This window comes from Bos mutus, chromosome 19 (assembly GCF_027580195.1).
Source record: "Bos mutus isolate GX-2022 chromosome 19, NWIPB_WYAK_1.1, whole genome shotgun sequence".
NCBI lineage: Eukaryota > Metazoa > Chordata > Mammalia > Artiodactyla > Bovidae > Bos > Bos mutus.
The window spans coordinates 881,910-906,196 of record NC_091635.1 but is presented as its reverse complement, the minus strand read 5'-3'; the positions used below and the strand labels follow the sequence as shown (position 1 = coordinate 906,196).

Here is a 24,287-nt window from a genome sequence, read left to right as displayed (position 1 = left end):
CCCAAGGGCTTGAACATCCTCCCAACTGGACTACAACACAGGAAGGAATTATACACGCTGTCTGAAACACCGTGAGAACGCAACATGTGTTGAATACATCAGTATTTTCCAGCTAAAAACTACAGGATAGTATCTAGTGATAAGTAAGGCCTAGTCAACTTAGTAGATGATTGGAAAAGACAAATATAATATATAAATATATATAAATACTTTAATGTGTATGCTTAGGTATCATAAAAAAAAAACCTTTGCTAAACAATGCCTGTATAATAGTCCATTTTTAAATATAACAACTGAAATATATCATTACCCAAATTCCTCCAAAAAAATCTACAGAGGAACTTCTGAATGTCCTAAGATCTAAATCTTATTGTTGTTATTGTTACTTTTAATCTGTTTTCATTTAAGAGGAGGAAAGCATCTGAAACCCCTAAGCTCTCTTTCTTATATTCCTGTCACTTAAAAACAGCTGAATTGATTTTTTTCCTTTAAAAAAAAACAAAAAAACAAAATTTATCGGCTAGTAATAAAATTCTGAAAATAGAGATTCATGATGGAAAATGGACTCAAACTAAACCACAGCAAGGTTATGATAAAAATAATAATGCTTGGGTTTTAGTCACTTAATTTGGCTCACAGTTTAGAGTATTTTTTTGAATTAAATATATTACAATTTTACTCACTTCAAAGCTTCCTCAAATTTATGGATTTTCTTTTGAGCATCTTCTTTTTCCTTATCAAGTTCACTCTGTAAGTCGTGAATCTGCCATGACAAAGACATAAAATTTACTAAAAGACAAATCAAGTTTCCTCAAAGGAAAAATACAATGAAACAGTAATCTTAAATCCATTCTTAATATAAAATTAGATTTAGATTTTTCAAGATAGAGGCTTGGTTAACCATAATCATTTACCATGAAATTATTTTAATACTATTCTTCTGATAATAACTTTCTGGTCAAAAGTAATCATTGTTTAAATGCGCCTGCATGTGGAATCCCTGTAAAATAAACTGATATGTACCTGTGGTGGATTCATTTTGATATTTGGCAAAACTAATACAATTATATAAAGTTTAAAAATAAAATAAAATAAAAAAAAAAAAGAAATTCAAAAGGGAACTTCTGAAATTTTTTAACATTCCACATTAACCAAAGGAAAGTAATGTAATGAGATACAGGAGAATACAAAAAATAATGTCTCTATTTGGCTTCCCTGGTGACTCAGATGGTACAGCATCCGCCTGCAAGGCAGGAGTCCTGGGTTCAATCCCTGGGTCAGGAGGATCCCCTGGAGAAGGGAATGGCTACCCGCTGCAGTATTCTTGCCAGGAGAATCCCTTGGACAGAGGAGCCTGGTGGGGTACAGTCCACGGGGTCACAAAGAGTCGGACACGACTGAGCAACTAAGCGCACACACACACATTCCCCAAACACACACAGGTTATGATGAACAAGCCGTCTGCTTCCAGAATGATCTGCACAGCCACCCTCTGAGTCTGGGAAGTCCCCCAGGAGCACCGCTCTCCTAGTGTGGTGTCCTTTGACAGATGGCTGGCAGCCAGGAGGCGGCGGCCACGTGAGCACCTCTGCACCGAAAGCTCTTTGTGAGCACGTGCAGATGTGCACGCCAGTGTGGGCCCCAGCATGGATGCAGTGCAGGGACCTAAAATAGGGAAGGGAGCCCTGCTAAGGCTGGAGGGTCCTCACGGGAGCCACCTGGGGTGCACAGCCCAGCCCGAGGTCACTCACCAGTGGGGACACCGGGCACTCTCCTGCCGGCCACCCAGGTGAGGCTGGATGTACAAGTCGGGGCATGAGAGACAGGAGAGGACTGAGATCAACACGCACACACAGCCACACACACAACCACACACACACAACCATACACCACCACACAATCACACACACAGTCACACACACAGTCACAGACTTTTTCAGACACTGAGTCAAAACTCCTCAAAAATACCTATATTCAGCTATTTATTCATCTGGACAGAAGTCTATTTAACTCAAAAATCCTTCTTCTTTGGCTTTTTTCTATTATAATTCTCTTTCATTTTTCCCCTCGGCGTTTTAGTGAAATAGGTGGGTAGGGAGGTAGGTAAATAGGCAGACAGACAGGCAGGCAGACAGATAGAAGGTAGACAGACAGACCAAATCAGCTGCTTGGGAACCGAAAGAAGCCGGCGTAGAGAGGAAGGTCTCCACGGCAGGCGGGAAAGCCCCTGCGCAGCGCCGTGCGGGGTGACTTGACCACGGTGAAGTCGGCCCCACCATCGCCTCACCTCCCCTTTCCTCTGACACCGCTTCTCCCCACAAGCACCACACGTCCGGGACCCCCGCTTCCGAAGGACCTTCTTCCCGGAGAAGCTTGCATCGCGCTCCGCTGGGTCGCGAGTGCGTCAGCGCTGTCTACCGCGGGAGAGGCAGCGGTGCCTCCGCCAGGTGTGGCTGCCACTCCCGACGGGCGGCGCCACGCCAGCACCGCGACCCACTCACGGCTTCTAAACCAAGAGCAGCACTCGAAGGCAGCAGCGGGACGACTGGGTGGGAGGGGCAGAGCCTGTGTCAACGCGCAGGCTTTTGGGCCGGGGCTCCTCACCGGGAAGCGGCTCCTCGTTCGCTTTCACGGCCCAGCGCCCAGCCAACGCGGGGCCACGCGAGAGGACAGGGCCTGCCGGTCTGGGTGTGTCTGCTCCCCACTGAATATGTTTGCACCGAGTGCCCACGAGCTCCAGGGGCTAGGCTGCCGGTTTCTGCCTATGTTCTAGATGGGGGGCGACGCGACTGCCAGCCTCTCCTCCGAGGGCCCCACTGGCAGCGGGGAGCATGCCTCAGAGCCGCCGCTTGCGGTCCTTTCCCTCCTGTACACGGTGAACACCAAAGACGAGTTTCAATCATTTAAACAATGAAAACACAAACCAGACAGTCAAGATACAGCACGTATTCTCCAACATGGGAGTGTTCTACAAACACCGGCTTAAGGAGCTGGAAGCACATTTACTGCGCGTCTACTAAATGGAGGTTTTACTCCCTTGCACCGTAAGAGTTTAAGGTATCAAAAAAGGCGTGCTCGTGTAAACAGAAAGAGACTTGCTGCACGTAAGGAAACAGATGCATGGTGGGAGACATCAAGGCACAAAGAGCGCGGAGCCACGGAGGTTCACCGGTGGCCCCTGGATGCCCCACCGCACTCCCTGACCACCTGGCCTCCTCTGCCTCTCACTGGGGCAGACTCAGCACTATGGGCTCCACGATTTCTATAGGTCATTTCACTGCGCAATTTCATTTTTTGAAAAGCTTCACTCAAGACACCTTACCTCCTAAAGAAAACCAGGCCAATAGTTGTTGGAAAACACTCCACAATATATGTAAAACGATGTAAATTTTACATTATTTTAACCGAATTAAAAGAATTACATACATGCTAAGCACCATTCCTAATAATTCTGAACTCCATCAGACCTCATGGCAACACAGTGACAATGTGTCATGGTTATAAGTAGACATTTCAACAGTTATAAGCAGACACTTCAGTTCCAGCACACTTCAGGACAAACACGCTTAACATCTGTCTCGTGAACTTCTTTCAGTAAACAGCACCATCTTTTAACTCTCGGACGCGCCTGTTTGGAAAACACGTAGCAGGTTATTTGTAGGAGGCAGGTGTTTCCTCGCTCGTAAAATCATTTAGCCTAACCATTTCCTGATTTAACAGATTAGGACACTTCATCAAACAATGACATTTAGTTTTACTACCTATTATTTGTTTGATGTTCAGAGATCTTAGGAGCAGGCAACAGCCACCAGAGATCAATAAAGACCATGAGATAATGTGTGGGCTTAAACCAGGGGGCGTCTGCTGCTCCTCTGACCTCACAGCACGCTGGCCTCTAACGCTGCCTTCTTATCGGCAGGAGGAAACGACGTCACTCAGATGGCATTTCCTCCTCCTGAACAGATAACTCAGAACTTGGGTTTGCAGGACAGTTACTCAATGCGCACACCTGTAACACCGTCTAACAGCAAAACACCCTGTGCACCGCTCTCTGCTCTCGGGTTACAGAGCCCGGAGCGAGGTGAGGTTGGTGTCAGCCCTCAGAGGAGTCAGAGAGGGTATTCCCTGAGGGGGCACGAGGCAGCAGACCTTCAAGGACTGAGGTCACAGGTTTAATACAGAAGGAAGAACAGATGTCAATTTAAAGGGGCAGATTATGGAATTAAGTGTAAAACAAAAAGCAACATGCTGAGCAACATTCTCTTTCAATACAAATACTGTTAGAACGTATGCAGTGTGAACAAATACGCTTCTTTTTCTTTACAGAAGGTGTTATTTTAAACACACACTCATTGGAAAAGACCCTGATGCTGGGAGGGATTGGGGGCAGGAGGAGAAGGAGACGACAGAGGATGAGATGGCTGGATGGCATCACTGACTCGATGGACATGAGTTTGAGTGAACTCCGGGAGTTGGTGATGGACAGGGAGGCCTGGCGTGCGGCGATTCATGGGGTCACAAAGACTCAGACATGACTGAGCGACTGAACTGAGCTGAACTAGTTAATGTTACTTAAAAGCGAGGCCACCTGACCGCTCACAGACAGGGAAAGTCTATGGTCACCAAGGTGCCGGATTACGCGACTGTGTCTGCTCCCTGAAGTGAAGCAGACTAGGACGGGGAGGTGGCTGCCAGGGAGGAGTTATCTTTAACACGGCTTCCTGTGTGTGTCCACCAGGCAGGGGGCTGGTCCGAAACCTGAGTTTACTTGGTGGCCGGACAGCCAGAAAGAACAGCGGTAGGAGACTGTCTTCCAGCTCTGTGTCCCCCAGCCCCCAGCTGGACGCTGTGAACTGAGTGGCCTCCTCTGGGCACCAGGGCCCCGGGGCCCACAGGGGTGCAGACGGCATCTCCCAGGAGGAGGGCTGCCAGCTGGGTAACAGAGCAGGAGGCCAGGGAGGGGTCCCTGACGGATCAGGAGCCAGTTACCCGCCCACAGTACCAACAGGGACTAACAGGTATACCCAAGGGTGTGGATGCCTCAGATGGTGGGCAGTGAGGCTTATGATAATACATGGTCTTCGTTGGGGAAGTCAAATATTAATATTTATGAAGCTGCAAAGCTCTAAAGTGGAAACCAAAAAAAAATTCCTTATTTCAGGGAAAGCAGTATTTCTCTCTCCTGCTCAGATATCATTTTGTAGGCATGAAATACATTCAATATCTTGCATTGAGCTGTATTAAAACTGCAGGGGGAAATTTTTAGCAATAGGAAAACTTATTACACTTTTAAAGAGCGCATACTTCGATCCGTGCATGTCACAAGAAACCCCAGGCCCTGGAGAGCAAGCTGTGCGGCCTGTCCCGAGCCCTCCTGCACCCAGGGCCCAGGGGGCCGCTCCCCGGGAGGGCGCACAGCACACACCCGAGGGGACGGCACACACACGTCAGACGTGATTTCACGGCCTTTTAAGGATTTTGTGCCACACAACCTGCTAAGAGCCGAGGGGGTAACCTTCTTCTCATTTTCCATTATGTGTGTATTCTACAAGTGGACCAATTTGGTGGATGCTACAGCTTACCATTGTAATTGCTGCTAATTACAAAGCAGCAACAAAATCTCTGCTATCGCACCTACAGTTACAGAGCAAACAACAAATTCAAAACAGGTTTGAAAGCCACAGACCCTGCAGAACTCTGTCCTTGATCCCTGAAGGTGTGACAGGGTGGCCATGAACACCCACTGACCACTGACAACAGGGAGCCCAGCACGCCGCGGTAGAAGCAGTCACTACTCTAAACGACACGAAATAACTGCAAATCGACTTGTTTTTACTAATCAGTTGCAGTGACAATTCTTTCATTGTTTCATATTCTTTGGTTAATTATTTATTTAGAGTTTTATTATACATATGATACAACAGGAAAAAATAACTCCCATCAATTATATTTTTAAACTAGTAAAAACAAAATATAATTTCAAAGGGTTATTATGAGAGGTGAACATAATAATACTCTTCACTCATTAAATAAAACACAGAAGTGGTATTTTAATGTCAATATAATTAAGAATCAAACTGAAGAAGCTGTTTATAAACATGAAGAATAAAGAAGCAAAATTTGATCACTGGCTAACTGAAATAAGCCTAGAAATACAGTCTAGAACGCATGGCTTTATAGAAATTAGCATGACTCTTAACTGCCTCATTTGCTATATAAGTGGCTTATAGCTTCCCACAAAACATATTACCTTTTTTTCAAAGGTGCGTTTTAAGTGACTTCTCTCCATTTGAAACTTATTTTCTTGGTCCTGTGAATAATACATATTTATCTTTATTATACTTAAAATCTCTTCTAGGGTCAATAAAATTAGTAATCTAATGAAACAAGTCAATCTCTTTGATGACAAACTTATTTGGGTTTTGCCAGTAAGTGAGCCCTGCCTGTCCAGTTTTCTACAGCACAGAGACATGAATAGCTTTCTGCTGGAGGCCATAAAATGTCCATTAACTGAAGATGCTGCTACTCTCAAAAGCACTTACGTGACAGTGAGACACTTTCTGACCCCCAGAGTTAGGAGACCACTTAGAAATGATCGGATGAATCTATATGAAAATAATGTGCTATATCACATATCAGGGTTTGGCACTTTTTGACCAAAGGAGAAAAAGAGTGGGTCTAAAATTCACGGGCCGTCTGGTGTCGGGACGCCACGCTCCCACTGCAGGTGGCCCCGGCTCCGTCTCCGTCAGGGAGCTAGGACCCTGCGTCCACTGGGGCAGCCAACACCAGACAGATGTATGAACAAGAGGAGCGAAAGAGAAAAGGGAAGAGAGAGCGCCTATCAGGAATGGCGGGCAGTAATTTAAAGAGGACATTATTCTAAAATAATAGTATATTTAAATAAGGTTTATTTTTCAAACTAATCTCATAAGAGTAGATTGTCCAAATTAAAATTGCTCTTCTTAACTCGTCACATTAGCATTTACTTTTGTAAAAATAAGTAAGATGAGAAATGATAAGTGCAGTAAAACAACCAGAAACGGTTACCTGCGTTTCTGAGCTTTTTAACTGACACTCACTTATACGTTTACACCCAGAAAAGGACAGTGACTGTTAGCCATTGTTCTGTTTAAAAGCACAGGACTCACCTTGAGCTGCTGCTTTCTCTGAAGTTCTGATTCCTGTAATTGTTGCTTTAATTGACAGATGTTCTGTTCTAGCTCTTTAATCATACCAGATGCCTAAAATAATAAAAAATGAAATTTTGATTTTTATATCATCCTACAAACTTCCAGTTGAATAAATTTACCATTTTTCTTCTTGAAGTTTCAATTAGAATTAAAATTGTCTATAAATATGAATTTTACAAAAATTTAAGTTAAAAAATCCTTAAAGTGAAAATATAAATTCATAGTATTTAAAGTTATGAAAATACTGATATAAAAAGAATAAGTAAACAGAAAACTTTTTAAATGTTCGTTTAAAAACCAAATCCACTGGAATAGCTATTAGGTTGGTACAAAAGTAATTGCAGTTTTTGCATTGGTGTAATTTGCCATTTGATATTGGAACACATTCTAAATAAATGTGATGGTTATGTTATATACATCATTTTAATGCACATTTTTCATTTTATGGTTTTTTTTGCTAATGACTTATTACTTGCTGTTTATTTTATATTTATTTTAAACTACAGAAAAGATGTTAGACATAAAGCAAATTCGAGTGATTTTCTTATTTGAGTTCAAAATGAGTTATAAGGCAGCAGGGACCCTTGCGCCGACAGCAACACGTGTGGCCGAGGAGCTGCAGGAAGCCGGACGGCGTAGCGGCGGCCCAGGAAGCCTTACGGAGGAAACAGAGTCGTGAAGATTAAAGAGCCGGTCGTCGGACGTTGACGACGACAATCGAGAGCCACCGTCGAAGCTGACCCTCTTACTACTACGTAAGAAGCTGCCAAAGAATCCGAGGTGGACCATTCTGTGGTCATTGGCGTTTGAAACAAACTGGAAAGGTGGAAAAGCTCGGTAAGTGGGTCCCTCGGGAGCGGACCACAAGTCAAAACGGTCATCGTTTTGAAGTGTCGTCTCTTATTCTATGCAACAATGACGAACCATTTCTCAATCAGATTGTGATGTGTGATTAAAAGTGGATTTTAATACAACTGGCGATGACCAGCTCAGTGGCTGGACAGAGAAGAAGCTCCAAAGCAGTTCCCACAGCCAAACTTGCACTAAAAAACAGTCATGTTTGGTGGTCTGCTGCCGGTTTGATACACTACAGCTTCCTGAATCCCCGCGCAACATTACATCTGAGAAATATGCTCAGCAAATCGATGAGATGCACCAAAAACTGCCACGCCTGCAGCCAGCACTGCTCAGAAAGGGCCCAATTCTCCATGACAACGCCTGACTGCACATCGCACAACCAGTGCTTCAGAAGCTGAAAGAACTGGGCTACGAAGCGTCCCTCATCTGCCATGTTCACCTCACCTCTCGCCAACCGACGACCACTTCTTCAAGCATCTTCACAACTTTCTGCAGGAAAACGCTTCCACAGCCAGCAGGAGGCAGAACATCTTTCTAAGAGCTCATCAAACCCCAAAGCACTGACTGTTATGCTTTGATTTTAAAGCTTTTATGCTTTGATTTTAGAGACTTTAAGCACTGATTTTAATAAGAGTAAACAAACTTATTTCTCATTGGGAAAAATGTGTTGATTGTAGTGGTTCCTAGGCTTCCCTGGTGGCTCAGAGGTTAAAGCGTCTGTCTGCAATGCGGGAGACCTGGGTTCAATCCCTGGGTCAGAAAGATCCCCTGGAGAAGGAAATGGCAACCCACTCCAGTATGCTTGCCTGGAGAATCCCATGGATGGAGGAGCCTGGTGGGCTACAGTCCATGGGGTCGCAAAGCATCAGACACGACTGAGCGACTTCACTTCACTTTTTGGTTCCCATTTTGATCAGTAAAGATGCGTTTGAGTTTCGTTATAATAATTTAAAATTCAGTCTGAAACCATGATTATGTTTGCACCAACCTAATAATTCTTGAAATATCAAGTAATTGACCACTTAAGCACCGCAGCTATAGGATTTTCTCTTCATAAAGTTTCAATTATCTGACACAAAAGGGGGTGGGTGCCCTAAGGGAGTCTGTAGGTTCATATACATGTGAGGGCAAGAAAACTAATGTATAACCAAGATCACAAAATATTAATAATAATATTAATTGCTATTGTTATATTCAAACTATTAGCTCTATACATTATTAACACTATTACTGATTACTTAATTAATTAACTATTAACATAACAATGTATAGAGTTATTTGAGTTACTCAAGTAATAATGTACAGTTAGTCAAAAATGTTTTATTAAAACAACTGAACTCTAGTAATCAATTTAATTAAAAGGGTTGATTTACAGCAGATTTTAATGTATTAAGGATTTGCGTTGTGCTATACATTAGACATTCAGCATTAAATTAAGCAAAGGAGACTCCTTTACACGCCAGATAGTAGGCTTCCACAGGGCACTTCCGGTTCTGTGCTGAGTGAAGGGAATAACGACTCTGGCTGGCTATAGCTTCCAGCTCCTACAATACCTTAGCAGCAGAAAGAGCATGTTCCTTTTTCAGAAGGTTGACATCAGCATCACACTTGGTTTGTAATAGTTTCAGGTTTTGCTCATAATCACTGACGAGATGGTCTTTCTCTTTATGCAGTGTATTGCGCCTAAAAGCAACCAAAGAATAAAATACACTTCCAATGTATTTATCATCAACCTCGAAAATGGAATTTTTTAGCCAGTCAAATCCAAATGCATTATCTTTCAATACATCAAATAAGTAAGCACATTTTTATCAAGTATTTTTAAACAGTATGCTTCTTATATTCAATGGTACTTAAAAATTTTAACAAACAGCAGCATTTAAACTGGAAACCTCCCAAGGTTAAATGCACAAGTTTTTAATTTTACCAAATAACTTACAGAGTTAATGTCAGTTTTTTTAGCCACACCTGAGAGTTGTCTGACCTCAGACAATACCTTGCCTTTACTTCTTGTAATTCATTACATGTTATCTGGTAACATCTCTCCAGTTCCAGTTTTTCTTGAATTAATTTCTGTTTCTGTAAATTACTGTTCTCCGCTTCTCCAGTCAGCTGCTGGACACGGGACTCCAGTTCTTTGATCATCTGGTTCTAAAAGAATAGTTCATTGTTAAGAAAGCCTCTGACTTTATAACAATATAACAATTCTGCATCATTAAGTAACCTGAAGAAAAATGCAAGGGATTAGCGATAAGAATATAAAAAAAAAGTACCATAAACCATACTAATAAAAACCAAACCAACCTCTAAATTAACTGTCTTTTATAAAAAAAAAAAAAAAAGCACTTTCTACATGAAAGACAGGCTAACATGTTTGTACACTTTTAGCCTCTCATTTGTTCAATGAGCGGGTATTCATTCACTGAAACAGCACCATTCTGATCCGGGGATATAAGCTTAAGTGCATGCATGCTAAGTCGCTTCACTCATGTCCAACTATTTGGAACGCTATGGACAATAGCCCGTCGGGCTCCTCTGTCCATGGGATTCTCTAGCCAAGATTACTGGAGTGGATTGCCATTTCCTTCTTCAGGGATCTTTCTGACTCAGGGATTCAACCCACATCTCTTACATCTACCTCATTGGCAAGAGGGCTCTTTACCACGAGCGTGACCCAGAAGGCCACTATTTACATTAGCACCCTCCCAAAAAAGTACGATAAAATATGTACAAGAGCTACATGTGGTAAATTACAAACCTCTGATGAAAGAATGAGAAAAATCAAAGAACTAAATAAATGGAGAGATAGCCCATGTTCATGGATAGGAAGACTCAGTAATGCAATGTTGGTTATTCCCAACTTGATTTATAGATTTAATGCAACACCAATTAAAATCCCAGAAAATTATTTTATGGATATGAATCAGATCAGATCAGATCAGTCGCTCAGTCGTGTCCGACTCTTTGCGACCCCATGAATCGCAGCACGCCAGGCCTCCCTGTCCATCACCAACTCCCGGAGTTCACTGAGACTCACGTCCATGGAGTCAGTGATGCCATCCAGCCATTTCATCCTCTGTCGTCCCCTTCTCCTCCTGCCCCCAATCCCGCCCAGCATCAGAGTCTCTTCTAATGAGTCAACTCTTCTCATGAGGCGGCCAAAGTACTGGAGTTTCAGCTTTAGCATCATTCCCTCCAGAGAAATCCCAGGGCTGATCTCCTTCAGAATGGACTGGTTGGATCTCCTTGCAGTCCAAGGGACTCTCAAGAGTCTTCTCCAACACCACAGTTCAAAAGCATCAATTCTTTGACACTCAGCCTTCTTCACAGTCCAACTCTCACATCCATACATGACCACAGGAAAAACCATAGCCTTGACTAGACGAACCTTTGTTGGCAAAGTAATGTCTCTGCTTTTGAATATGCTATCTAGGTTGGTCATAACTTTCCTTCCAAGGAGTAAGCGTCTTTTAATTTCATGGCTGCAGTCACCATCTGTAGTGATTTTGGAGCCCAGAAAAATAAAGTCTGACACTGTTTCCCCATCTATTTGCCATGAAGTGCTGGGACCGATGCCATGATCTTCGTTTTCTGAATGTTGAGCTTTAAGCCAACTTTTTCACTCTCCACTTTCACTTTCATCAAGAGGCTTTTTAGTTCCTCTTCACTTTCTGCCCTAAGGGTGGTGTCGTCTGCATATCTGAGGTTCTTGATATTTCTCCCGGCAATGTTGATTCCAGTTTGTGTTTCTTCCAGTCCAGGTTTCTCATGATGTACTCTGCATAGAAGTTAAATAAGCAGGGTGACAATATACAGCCTTGACGAACTCCTTTTCCTATTTGGAACCAGTCTGTTATTCCATGTCCAGTTCTAACTGTTGCTTCCTGACCTGCATACAAATTTCTCAAGAGGCAGATCAGGTGGTCTGGTATTCCCATCTCTTTCAGAATTTTCCACAGTTTATTGTGATCCACACAGTCAAAGGCTTTGGCATAGTCAATAAAGCAGAAATAGATGTTTTTCTGGAACTCTCTTGCTTTTTCCATGATCCAGCAGATGTTGGCAATTTGATCTCTGGTTCCTCTGCCTTTTCTAAAACCAGCTTGAACATCAGGAAGTTCACGGTTCACATATTGCTGAAGCGTGGCTTGGAGAATTTTGAGCATTACTTTACTAGCGTGTGAGATGAGACAAAAGGCACAAAATACCCAATGCAAAATTGAAAGAGAAGAACAAAGTTGGAAGACTGACACTGCCTACTTCAAGACTTACTATAAGACACAGTAATCAAAGCACTGCGGCCTGTCAAAGGAAAAGACAACCAGATCAACGGAACAGAACAGAGAGGCCAGAAAGAGCCCCCCATAAACACGGCCTGACTTGTGACAAGGAAACAAAAGCAGTACAACGGAGCAAAGACAGCGTCTTCAACCAACGGCACTGGGACAACCGGACAACTAACGCAAAAACCAACCGACGCAAAAAGAGGGGTCTAGCGCAGATCTTACACACTAACTCAGAGATCACAGACCTCAATGGAACAACCGGATAACCAACGCAAAAAGACGGGTGTAGCACAGATCTTACAAACTAACTTACAAGACATCACGGACCTCAATGCAAAATGCAAAACCTCAAAAATCCCAGGAAATAACATAGGGAAAGCCTAAATTATCTTAAGTTGGCAAGGAGTTTTTAGATACAATATCCATGGTACAATGCACTAAAGAAATAGTTGACAAATTGGACTTTATTAAGATTAAAATTATCTATTCCACAAAAGACAGTATGTAGTAAGAGAATCAGAACATAAGCCACAGATGGGGAGAAATACTTGCAAAAGACTCATCTGATGAAGGACTGTTATCCAAAATATACAAAGAACTCTTACAATTCAACAATAATAAAATAAAAACCTAATTTAAAAATGGGTTAAAGACTTAGACACCCTACCAGAGAAGATATACAGCTGATGAATAAGCGTAGGAGAGGATGTCCTATCACACGTCACCATATATCATGGAAATGCAGATTAAACAGCAAGGAGACTGCACCCATCAGAACACTGACAGCAAACGCTGACGAGGGTCTAGAGCAACAGGAACTCTCACTAACTGCCGGCAGGAAGGAAAGTAGCACATGCAGCTTGGAAGGCAGTTTGCAGGCTCTTAGAAAACACGCTCTCTTCATACAGCCCAGGAAGAAAACACGCTCTCTTCATATAGTCCAGGAAGAAAACACGCTCTCTTCATACAATCCAGGAAGAAAATACGCTCTCTTCATACAGTCCAGGAAGAAAACACGCTCTCTTCATACAGCCCAGGAAGAAAACACACTCTGTTCATACAGTCCAGGAATCATGCTGCTGGGTGTTTGCCCAAATGAGTTAAAATTTGTGTCCACATGAAAACCTGCACACAGATGTTTACAGCAGCTGTGTACTCACAGCTGGCAAACAGCAATGCAGACGCCCTTCAGGAGGCGGATGGATAAACTGCAGTGCGTGTGAGGACGGGACAGTGCTCAGCACTACGGGGAAATGAGCTCTCAGACCACGAAGAGGCACAGAGGAGACCTAAAGGCATGTTAATAAGCAGAAGAAACCAACTGGAAAAGTATACTGTACGACTCCAATGACATGATTTTCTGGAGACAACTGCCAGGGGCTGGGTGAGGGGAAAGATGAGTAGGTGGAGACGGAGGATTTTTAGGGCAGTGGAAATACTACGTCCAATACTAACGTTAGGTCAATCTGTGGCATTATGCACTTGCCCAAGTCCACAGAACATACAACACTGAGACTCAACTCTGACGTAAGAGATGGACTCTGGGAGATGGTGCACTCTGGTGGGGGTGTCCATGGTGGTGGGCTCTGCCTGTCAGCAGAAGGGACAGGGCTTATGGGAATCTAGCTTCCCCCTCATTTCTGCTGTGAATAAAATAGCTCTAAAAAAACCAAGTCTACAGAAAACAGGCCCTAGTTTTCTAGTTCTTCCCTTTACCACATGATTCGACTCATTTTCTCAGGCTCAAACTGATTTTGGAAATAAATTTTCTGTATAATGTCCATCCTAATTCCAACATACAAAGATCAAATTGTCAAAGACTCACTTACCCTGAGAGTCTCTTAGCAATTAATTCAAATAATCTATATGTTTGCACAGGAGACAGATACTAAATAAACAGACCAAAATGGGCCAACACAATCTGCTTGGCCCTGTCTGTGAAGGCGGGCACAAGGTCAGAGAGCCCCGGGGCTGTGCCCAACAGAACAGTCGCCCAGGGGAGACAAGCACTGGAAGGGACGAGAGGATTCAGGGTGGAGAAGCAGGATGGCCGTCAGTCGAACGGGAAAGACCAGGAAAGAGGGACGAAAGAAACAGCAGAAGGAACACAGCGAAAAATAAGCAGGTCTCACACGAAGACAGGATGGTTCTCACACGAAGCCCCACACACTGAGCGCCTGCGTAACACCTGGCTGGTGAAGCTTGCTTGGTTTCTGGTGCGAAGGCGCTATTAAAGGTGTCCCTGCTGTGCGGCCAGGTGTCACACGAACTGGAAACGCGGCTTCTGTTCTAAGAGCTGCATTTACCAAACAGATACTTCTACATACGCTGGCACAGACTCTCTGATTCAAGAAGCGAAATGTATGATCACAGTTGTTCAGTTGACTATTTGTATTTACTATATTTATTTTTAAAAGCATTTTCTTAACAATTAGACAAAATAAAGCAAACATATCAATAAACAAAAAGAAACTTAAATCTTATGTCTGGGGAAACCCTACAGACATATATGAAATACCTTAACAACATTTGGCCAAAATAATCTTTTTTTCTTTAATGAATACAGAGACCTGAGAGGACACAGAACAGTGGAAACTCAAAATGGGGCCACAAGTCACACAGAGGCTGACGCCGGGTCATATTCTTCAGGCTGTAACAAACAGGGTGGAAGGGGATTCCAGGCTTTTTAACTACAGAGTCAGAGAGGAACAGACAGATTACCTTGGGCACAAAGAATAGCTGCCCACACTGCGGCCTCAGAGGGGGCGCTCGGAACACGAGGTTGGAGTTTGTGAATGGACATGGCTTGTAGACAGAAGTTACGATGGGCATTAGGTTAGCAACTCAAGGTCTCGGTCGCGGGGAAGCAAGACAACCGGCACAGGTGGGACGTGGAACAAGAGGTCAACAGCGGGGGGCGCGACCAGCAGGCGGCCGGGAAGACCCGGAATGGGGCAACAATGGCCTGAGCCTGAGTGGTAGCTGTGGAAACGGAAGGGGGCGGAGCAGCTCCCAGCAAACTCCCAGAGGAGCAGAGTGACTGCGAAAACACCGTAGGCAGGAAACGAGAAGCAGCAAAAAGCATCAATCCTTCAGGTCCAAAGTTGAATACTCCAGGAGAAGTGGAAAATTGGGAATTTAGAGGAAGGTTGTGAAAGGGTATTATTTTGTGAGGAAATACAGACATTATTTTCAGCAAGTACTAGGAAATTATAAAATATCTGATGGGCTTTCAGTTAAATAACCGATAGAATAAGAAATGTTAGAATTTTACATACAAACTGTGTGAAATCCTCTAGGAGTCAAAAATTAGAAAGGATTAGTAATCAGCAACTACTTATATAGTCCAAAGTTCAACTCCTATGGCAAAAGGAGCAACATATTTTATTTCATAAAATTCTTCTTGAAATATATATACAAGATGCACAAACCTTAAACATATATTTTGATAATTTGTTACTTGAAAATAGCCATGAACCAGTGCTGGTGATGTTTTAGTCACTAAGTCATGCCCAACCCTCGTGACCCTATGGATTATAGCCTGCCAGGTCCGTGGGATTTCCTAGGCAGGAACAGTAGAGTGGGTTGCCATTTCCTTCTCCAGGGGATCTTCTGCACCCACGGATCAAACCTGTGTCTCCTGTACTGCAAGCGGATTCTTCACCACTGAGCCACCAGGGAAGCCACGCCATGAGCCAGTGCAAGATAAAAGCACGGGGACTGCTCAGATGCCTTATTGCTCATCCTCCACAAAAAGGTAACCACTATTCTGATGTCTATCACCAAAAAAACTTTGTCTTTTGCTGAACTTTCTGTAAATAAATTCAGAGAGTATGTACCCTTTCGGGTCAGGCATATCACGTCTGTGAGAGCTGTCATCCATGACATGGGGTATAGCAGTATTTTCAGTGCTATATTCAGTATTCCGTTGTGGAATACACCTAAAATAATTCATCCATTTTATCGACTGGTTGGTTGTTTTCAGTGTTCAGTTGTTAACAATAATGCTGCTATGAACGTTTTCACACATGTTTTATGGTGCACGTATTCACCCATTTCTTTTGGTTGGACATTCTGTACTGAAATGTTGAGTCATAAGTGATTTGAAAACTATGACCAGGCAAAAACTTGAAAGTGAATGTTTGTAACAGCAAACGTGTATAGCTGCCAAAAGCAGATGCGACCAAGATGTCCTTCGATAGATACGTGGATAAACAATGCTAATCCATATAATTGAATATTATTCAGCAATAAAAAGAAATGAGCTATAAAGCCATAAAAAGACACGAAGAAACCATGTATGTATAATTCTTAATGAAAGGAGCCAGTCTGAAAAGGCTACATACTGTATGATTCCAATTACATGATATTCTGGAAAAGAAACTGCAAAAAACGATGTTTTACAGTCAAGGTGATTGGTGGCTGCAGAGATCCTGGGGAGAGGGGCAAGGCGGAACAGGGAGAAGCCCGTGTGAGTTCAAAACAGTGAAAACGCTACGCGTGAAACCGTAAAGGCACGTGTGGCTACATGCATTTGTCAAAACCCACCGAGTTTTAAAGCACAGAGGGCGAGCTGTATGCAAACTTAAAAAATAATTTAGTAGTTCGGGGATCCCAGGAGCAAATACAGGCTGTGAAAAGAGGATCTCGTTACATCACAAATATGTAAAAACCTCACTGAAGGGGTGGCAGGAGAGGTGAGGACCCGAGCGAGTCTGGAACTCGCGGCACCCGAGACCAGAGGCAACCAGAGCCGCGCGTGTGCCCGTCCTGGTCTGCAGGCTCGGTCCTGCGGGGACACGGACTAACAGCCTGAGGCTCCGTTCCGGTCGGTAGGCTTGGCCCTGTGGGGACACGGACTAACAGCCCTGATCACATCCATGCCTGTGGACTGAGACTGAACACCCAGAAAGGGAACGGATGAGGGCGGAGGCCACGCTCCCACCGCCAGGCTGGGAATTTACAGACGAGTGGAGAAGGCCAGACTAACTCACGTGGCAAAGGGTTAGAGCTACGGACACCAGTAAGAGAGTATGTTTAGCTTAACACAGATGCAGTTGGTTACATACACTACGGTTCATCGATGTGCCTAGACACACAGGCTTGTATACACACAAACACTTTGTCTGGTGAGAGGACAGGAAAGAAACGACACCCCCGCAGTCACGAGCACCCCCTGAAAGCAGACCCCGGTCTCTAACACCATTCTCCACGTCCTCCACATTGCGGGGGAGGCCAGAGGGGCCCCGGGGCCTCCTGGAGAATCTCCCAGTGGCTGAAGCTAGAGCAACTTACGTGACAAAATGAAGGAATACGGGATCATAACCCAGAACATAAATAATATCCACACTAAATAAATTAACAAACGAGGGAGACGAGACAGACTTTCCTGTAGAGAAACTCCCAATAATTCACAGATTCCCCTCCCTTGAGTACAGAGAGTACACCCCGCACCCCTCATGCATGGGCTCCTCATGGGAACTGTCTTCCCAAGAGTGTGGGAAGGCCGGAGGACGCCGTCACAGGGAGAACCCAGCACACACCCGTGGCCAGGCGGCCAGGGGAAAACCCAGCACACACCGCGGCCAGGGGAGAACGCAGCACGCACCGCGGCCAGGCGGCCAGGGGAGAACCCAGCACACACCTGCAACCAGGCGGCCAGGGGAGAACCCAGCACACACCGCGCCAGGCAGCCAGGGGAGAACCCAGCACACACCGCGGCCAGGGGAGAACCCAGCACACACCCGCAACCAGGCGGCCAGGGGAGAACCCAGCACACACCACGGCCAGGGGAGAACCCAGCACACACCCGCAACCAGGCGGCCAGGGGAGAACCCAGCACACACCGCGCCAGGCGGCCAGGGGAGAACCCAGCACACACCTGCAGCCAGGCAGCCAGGGCTAGCGACAGGGAGAGCCCAACACACCCACAGCCAGGTGGCCAGAGGAGAACCCAGCACACACACGCAGTCAGGTGGCCAGGGCTACGGTTCACGGGGTGGCCACAGGTAGCGTGTGCCCCTGATGTGATACGGAGAGCAGCAGTCTACTTCCATGACCTACTGCGTCAGCCCATAACCCCATCTTATCGTGAGAAGAACAGGAGGCGGGGTGCCCTGCAGTATTCCTGACCAGGCCTCCTCACAACTGCCAAGATCATGAGACAGAAGGGGCGTCTGAGACACTGCCACAGCCCAGAGGAGCCTACGGAGGAAACAGAACGTGGCGTCTGGATGAGATCCTGGAAAAGAAGGACACTAGGGAAAAGTGAAGAAAACGGAACCAACTATGGACTCTGGTTTATTACGGCGTCCTGCTGATCCGCTGACTGTAACAAGTGCACCAAAATGACCTAAGATGTTACAAAGGGGGAGCTGGGTGTGGGGCACATGGGAACTCTACCATCCTCTCAAACTTCCTGTAAACCTAAAACCCTCTAAAAATAAAATCTATTTGTTTAAATGGCAATCCTATTCAAAATAATCAACTGATGCTATTCAGGATATTCTTCTTTAACACTGTGATGCTGGAAGAGAAACACTGGTGGCAACTATGAGATGATGGACCCCAGCCACGCTGGAGAGTGGCGACCTGCTCTGATTCACGCTCGCCACTCACAGTGGTGGTTAACTGTAAGTGGTTAACACAAAGCTTCACGTGCCTAAGGCCTCTGATACTCGTCAACTCGATTCAGGTCCATGAATAGAACTTGGAGTGTCATGGGCTTTGAATGGAAAAACATAGCTCATCTCTATTTCCAGTCCCCTGACTGACCTTCAGCACTTCCCTTCTACTATGAGTACAGTCAACCACCAATGAAGTATTAGCAATGCCTGTGAACGACGGAAATCACAGGTAGTTTATAGACCATTATAGTGCGGCATTATCTCTAACATTGTTTCAGTCAGTTCAGTCGCTCAGTCGTGTCTGACTCTGTGACCCCATGGACTGCAGCACGCCAGGCTTCCCTGTCCATTGCCAACTCCCGGAGTTCACTCAAACTCATGTCCATTGAGTCAGTGATGTCATCCAACCATCTCATCCTCTGTCGTCCCCTTCTCCTCCTGCCCTCAATCTTTCCCAGCATCACAGTCTTTTCCAATGAGTCACTTCTTTGCATCAGGTGACCAAAGTATTGGAGTTTCAGCTTCAGCATCAGTACTTCCAGTGAATATTCAGCACTGACTTCCTTTAGGATGGACTGGTTTGATCTCCTGGCAGTCTAAAGGACTCTCAAGAGTCTTCTCCAACACCACAGTTCAAAAGCATCAATTCTTCAGTGCTCAGCTTTCTAATATTGTTTACCCTCATCATTATTCATAAGTTACAACACTTATTAGGCCCACTGTGCAATCATGATATTTACTGCATTCATTTGGAAGCATATGTTTTACTTTATCATGACTCTGATTTATTAATATTTTGATGACTATAACTATAATTTCTTTGTCATCTTATATAATTTTATTAAATTGTCAAATACTATTCTGAGAGGGATACATAAACTTCACAAGATTGCCAGTGGCATCCGTGCTTAAGAGAGGGGCAAAGAATTCCGCTAAGAAAGCCTAAAATCTCAATAAAACCACTCACAGACTTTGTGTGTCTAAACCCCTGATACGAAGAGAGCCCTACATTTTACAGCTGTCACCTCCCCAAGCATCTAAGAACACTGCTATCATTTTCATATTTATAAGTTCTAACGCATTGCTCTAAAAATCCAGTGTTTCCATGTTTAATTGTTAGTTTCACACAAGGAGACTCCTGCCAATACCAAAAGACATAGGTCTAATCATCTGTACAAACGCCTGCTTACAAAAAAATGGAACAGGGCAAAAAAAAAGACCCAATTAAAAAAAGAAGAGAGCTTGAAAGAAGAAAACACAGAAACTAATTCTCAGTGACAGCCTCGTCTTTCATCTTAAGCCGTGCCTTGAACTCTTCCTTGTTTAATTATTAAATCAGGAGCAGCTCAGCAAGGTCTGTCTAGAGTTGATGACTCTTAAATTCAACCCTGCTGACAGACCCTGTCCATTCTTCTCTATATTTTACTGTTACCTAATGACAAGGTCTGAATGCTAATTTTTAAATTCAACTTTCATTAAAAACAGAAAGCAGTTTCTCTAACAGTAGCCTCTTGGCCCCAAAATATGACTTCAGTTTACACCCCAAATTTATAAAAATTAAAAATTCTAATGTGAAAGCTATTACTGTCTTAATTTTGTCTAATGAAAAATAACAGTGCAGGAAACACTGTCTGGGGAGGCCTTACACACAGCTGTGAGAAGGAGAGAAGCGAAAAGCAAAGGAGAAAAGGAAAGATATAAGCATCTGAATGCAGAGTTCCAAAGAATAGCAAGAAGAGATAAGAAAGCCTTCCTCAGTGATCAATGCAAAGAAATAGAGGAAAACAACAGAATGGGAAAGGCTAGACATCTCTTCAAGAAAATTAGAGATACCAAGGAAACATTTCATGCAAAGATGGGCTCGATAAAGGACAGAAATGGTATGGACCTAACAGAAGTAGAAGATATTAAGAAGATGTGGCAAGAATACACAGAAGAACTGTACAAAAAAGACCTTCATGACCAAGATAATCACGATGGTGTGATCACTGACCTAGAGCCAGACATCCTGGAATGTGAAGTCAAGTGGGCCTTAGAAAGCATCACTATGAACAAAGCTAGTGGAGGTGATGGAATTCCAGTTGAACTACTCCAAATCCTGGAAGATGATGCTGTGAATGTGCTGACCTCAATATGCCAGTAAATTTGGAAAACTCAGCAGTGGCCACAGGACTGGAAAAGGTCAGTTTTCATTCCAATCCCTAAGAAAGGCAACGCCAAAGAATGCTCAAACTACAGCATAATTGCACTCATCTCACACGCTAGTAAAGTTATGCTCAAAATTCTCCAAGCCAGGCTTCAGCAATACGTGAACCGTGAACTTCCAGATGTTCAAGTTGGTTTTAGAAAAGGCAGAGGAACCAGAGATCAAATTGCCAACATCCGCTGGATCATGGAAAAAGCAAGAGAGTTCCAGAAAAACATCTATTTCTGCTGTATTGACTATGCCAAAGCCTTGGACTGTGTGGATCACAATAAACTGTGGAAAATTCTGAAAGAGATGGGAATACCAGACCACCTGACCTGCCTCTTGAGAAACCTACATGCAGGTCAGGAAGCAACAGTTAGAACTGGACATGGAACACCAGACTGGTTCCAAATAGGAAAAGGAGTACGTCAAGGCTGTATATTGTCACCCTGCTTATTTAACTTCTATGCAGAGTACATCATGAGAAACGCTGGGCTGGAAGAAGCACAAGCTGGAATCAAGATTGCTGTGAGAAATATCAAGAACCTCAGATACGCAGATGACACCACCTTTATGGCAGAAAGTGAAGAGGAACTAAAAAGCCTCTTGATGAAAGTGAAGGTGGAGAGTGTAAAAGTTGGCTTAAAGCTCAACATTCAGAAAACAAAGATCATGGCATCTGGCCCCATCACTTCATGGCAAATAGATGGAAAAACAGTGGAAACAGTGTCAGACTTTATTTTTGGGGCTCCAAAATCACTGCAGACGGTGATTGCAGCCATGAAATTAAAAGATGTTACTCCTTAGAAGAAAAGTTATGACCACCTAGATAGCATATTGAAAAGCAGAGACATTACTTTGCCAACATAGGTACATCTAGTCAAGGCTATGGTTTTTCCTGTGGTCATGTATGGATGTGAGAGTTGGACTGTGAAGAAAGCTGAGCACCAAAGAATTGATGGTTTTGAACTGTGGTGTTGGACAAGACTCTTGAGAGTCCCTTGGACTGCAAGGAGATCCAACCAGTCCATTCTGAAGGAGATCAGCCCTGGGATTTCTCTGGAGGGAATGATGCTAAAGCTGAAACTCCAGTACTTTGGCCACCTCATGTGAAAAGTTGATTCATTGGAAAAGACTCTGATGCTGGGAAGGATTCGGGGCAGGAGGAGAAGGGGACGACAGAGGATGAGATGGCTGGATGGTATCACTGACTCGATGGACATGAGTCTGAGTGAACTCCAGGAGTTGGTGATGGACAGGGAGGCCTGGCATGCTGCGATTCATGGGGTCGAGAAGAGTCGGACACAACTGAGCGACTGAACTGAATTGAAACATTGTAGGCAATTAATATGTTTCATAAATTTCAACTCTACAATTACTTAATGTATTCACATTTGTGAAAATTTAGGAGGCTGAGATGACAAAATTGTTTTTCAGATACAAATTTGGCTTTTGTTCACGGCCGTGAATATCACCCTTGTGCTGATTCTCCAGAAAACAGACCCCTGATCTTGCTGAGGAGAGCTGGTCCATGTCGGGTGTCCCTGCCCCACCAGGGAGCAGCCCCCGCAGCGGCAGTGCTCGCCCTCCGCAGACCCCGGGACCAGCCGCCTGCCCCCGCACCACGTCCACGGCCCTGGTCCCAGCCCCCGCATGGTCCTTGGAGCCCACGGCTGTTCTCTGCACAGAGCAAGACAGACACGCTAGGAGCAACGTTCAGATGGAGCCGCTCTGATGTGCTCAATCCACTCAAATGCAGCAAGTCGCCAAACATTCAGGGAACCGCACGCTTCAGAACACGTGAATCTACAACATACTAATTCTAATCTTACACCATAAAGCTGTCTTTTTTTTTAAAGCATCAATCACAAGCTTTTCCCTGACCTGTGCCCTGACAAAGTCTCCTTCCACGTTGCTCTGCTCACAGGGCCCCGTCCCTGCTGCCGTCTGCTCTGCGCTGAACTGGGCTGGCGTGTCCCAGCTTTGGGACTTCTACACTGGGTGTTCCTTCTGCCTGAAATTCGGAAGACGGCGGAGCAACCCTAGGAGGTGAACGTGCAGGAAAGCGTGGCCCGAAGACGGTGCCCAAGTGAAGACTCAGACAGTTTCAAGCTTCAGCAAATATCTTTGATTTTTATGTGTTAAGTGTCACTCCCATGTGAGTATTTGGGGTATTATTTGAGCCCTTCGTGTTTTTCATTTTTCTTTAATTCCAAGAAATTAATTTACATTATTTCTTCAGGAAGATCTATCCTTCCTACTGCTTGGTATCCTTCTACGCCTCTGTCTCCTCGTATTCTCTTCCCAGCCTCTGCTCCTGGGATGCTTTTCGTTCTGATCTTGGTGGTGGTGGCTGTGGTTTAGTCGCTAAGTTGTGTCTGATTCTTGCAACTCTGTGGACTAGGAACCCACCAGGCTCCTCTGTCCCTGGGATTCTCCAGGCAAGAATCCTGGAGTGGGTTGCCATTTCCTTCTCCAGGGGATCTTCCCAACCCAGGAATTGAACCCATGTCTCCTGCATTACAGGCAGATTCTTTACTGACTGAGCTACAAGGGAAGCCCATTCTGATCTTGCTGCTGCTGCTGCTGCTAAGTCACTTCAGTCGTGTCCGACTCTGTGCGACCCCAGAGACGGCAGCCAACCAGGCTCCTCCGTCCCTGGGATTCTCCAGGCAAGAACACTGGAGTGGGTTACCATTTCTTTCTCCAATGCATGAAAGTGAAAAGTTAAAGTGAAGTCACTCAGTCGTGTCCGACTCCCAGGGACCCCATGGACTGCAGCCTACCAGGCTCCTCCATCCATGGGATTTTCCAGGCAAGAGTACTGGAGTGGGGTGCCATTTCCTTCTCCAATTCTGATCTTCAGCTCAGTTCATGTCCGACTCTTTGCGACCCCATGAATCGCAGCACGCCAGGCCTCCCTGTCTATCACCAACTCCCAGAGTTCACCCAAATTCTTGTCCATCAAGTCAGTGATGCCATCCAGCCATCTCATCCTCTGTCATCCCTTTCACCTCCTGTCCCCAAATCCCTCCCAGCATCAGAGTCTTTTCCAATGAGTCAGCTTTTCACATAAGGTGGCCAAAGTACTGGAATTTCAGCTTTAGCATCAGTTCTTCCAAAGAACACCCAGGAC

General features: G+C 44.6%; 1 protein-coding gene across 11 annotated transcripts in view; it reads right to left on the bottom strand.

Annotated features, from left to right (window-relative positions):
* CEP112 (centrosomal protein 112) overlaps window positions 1–24,287 on the bottom strand; it is a 356,316-nt gene that overhangs the window by 261,076 nt on the left and 70,953 nt on the right. For 8 of the 11 annotated variants that reach the window (XR_011467850.1, XM_070388925.1, XM_070388932.1 and 5 more), the window contains 5 exons: window positions 10,036–10,202; window positions 9,605–9,734; window positions 7,152–7,244; window positions 6,251–6,310; window positions 684–763 (listed from right to left, as the gene is read on the bottom strand). Coding sequence is in view for 10 of the 11 variants with exons in the window: in XM_070388925.1 (XP_070245026.1) it covers window positions 684–763; window positions 6,251–6,310; window positions 7,152–7,244; window positions 9,605–9,734; window positions 10,036–10,202 (530 nt within the window). In the remaining variant the exon portion in view is untranslated. The remainder of the gene's footprint in view (window positions 1–683; window positions 764–6,250; window positions 6,311–7,151; window positions 7,245–9,604; window positions 9,735–10,035; window positions 10,203–24,287) is intronic. The other 3 variants (XM_070388926.1, XM_070388929.1, XM_070388928.1) reach the window with 2 other exon arrangements.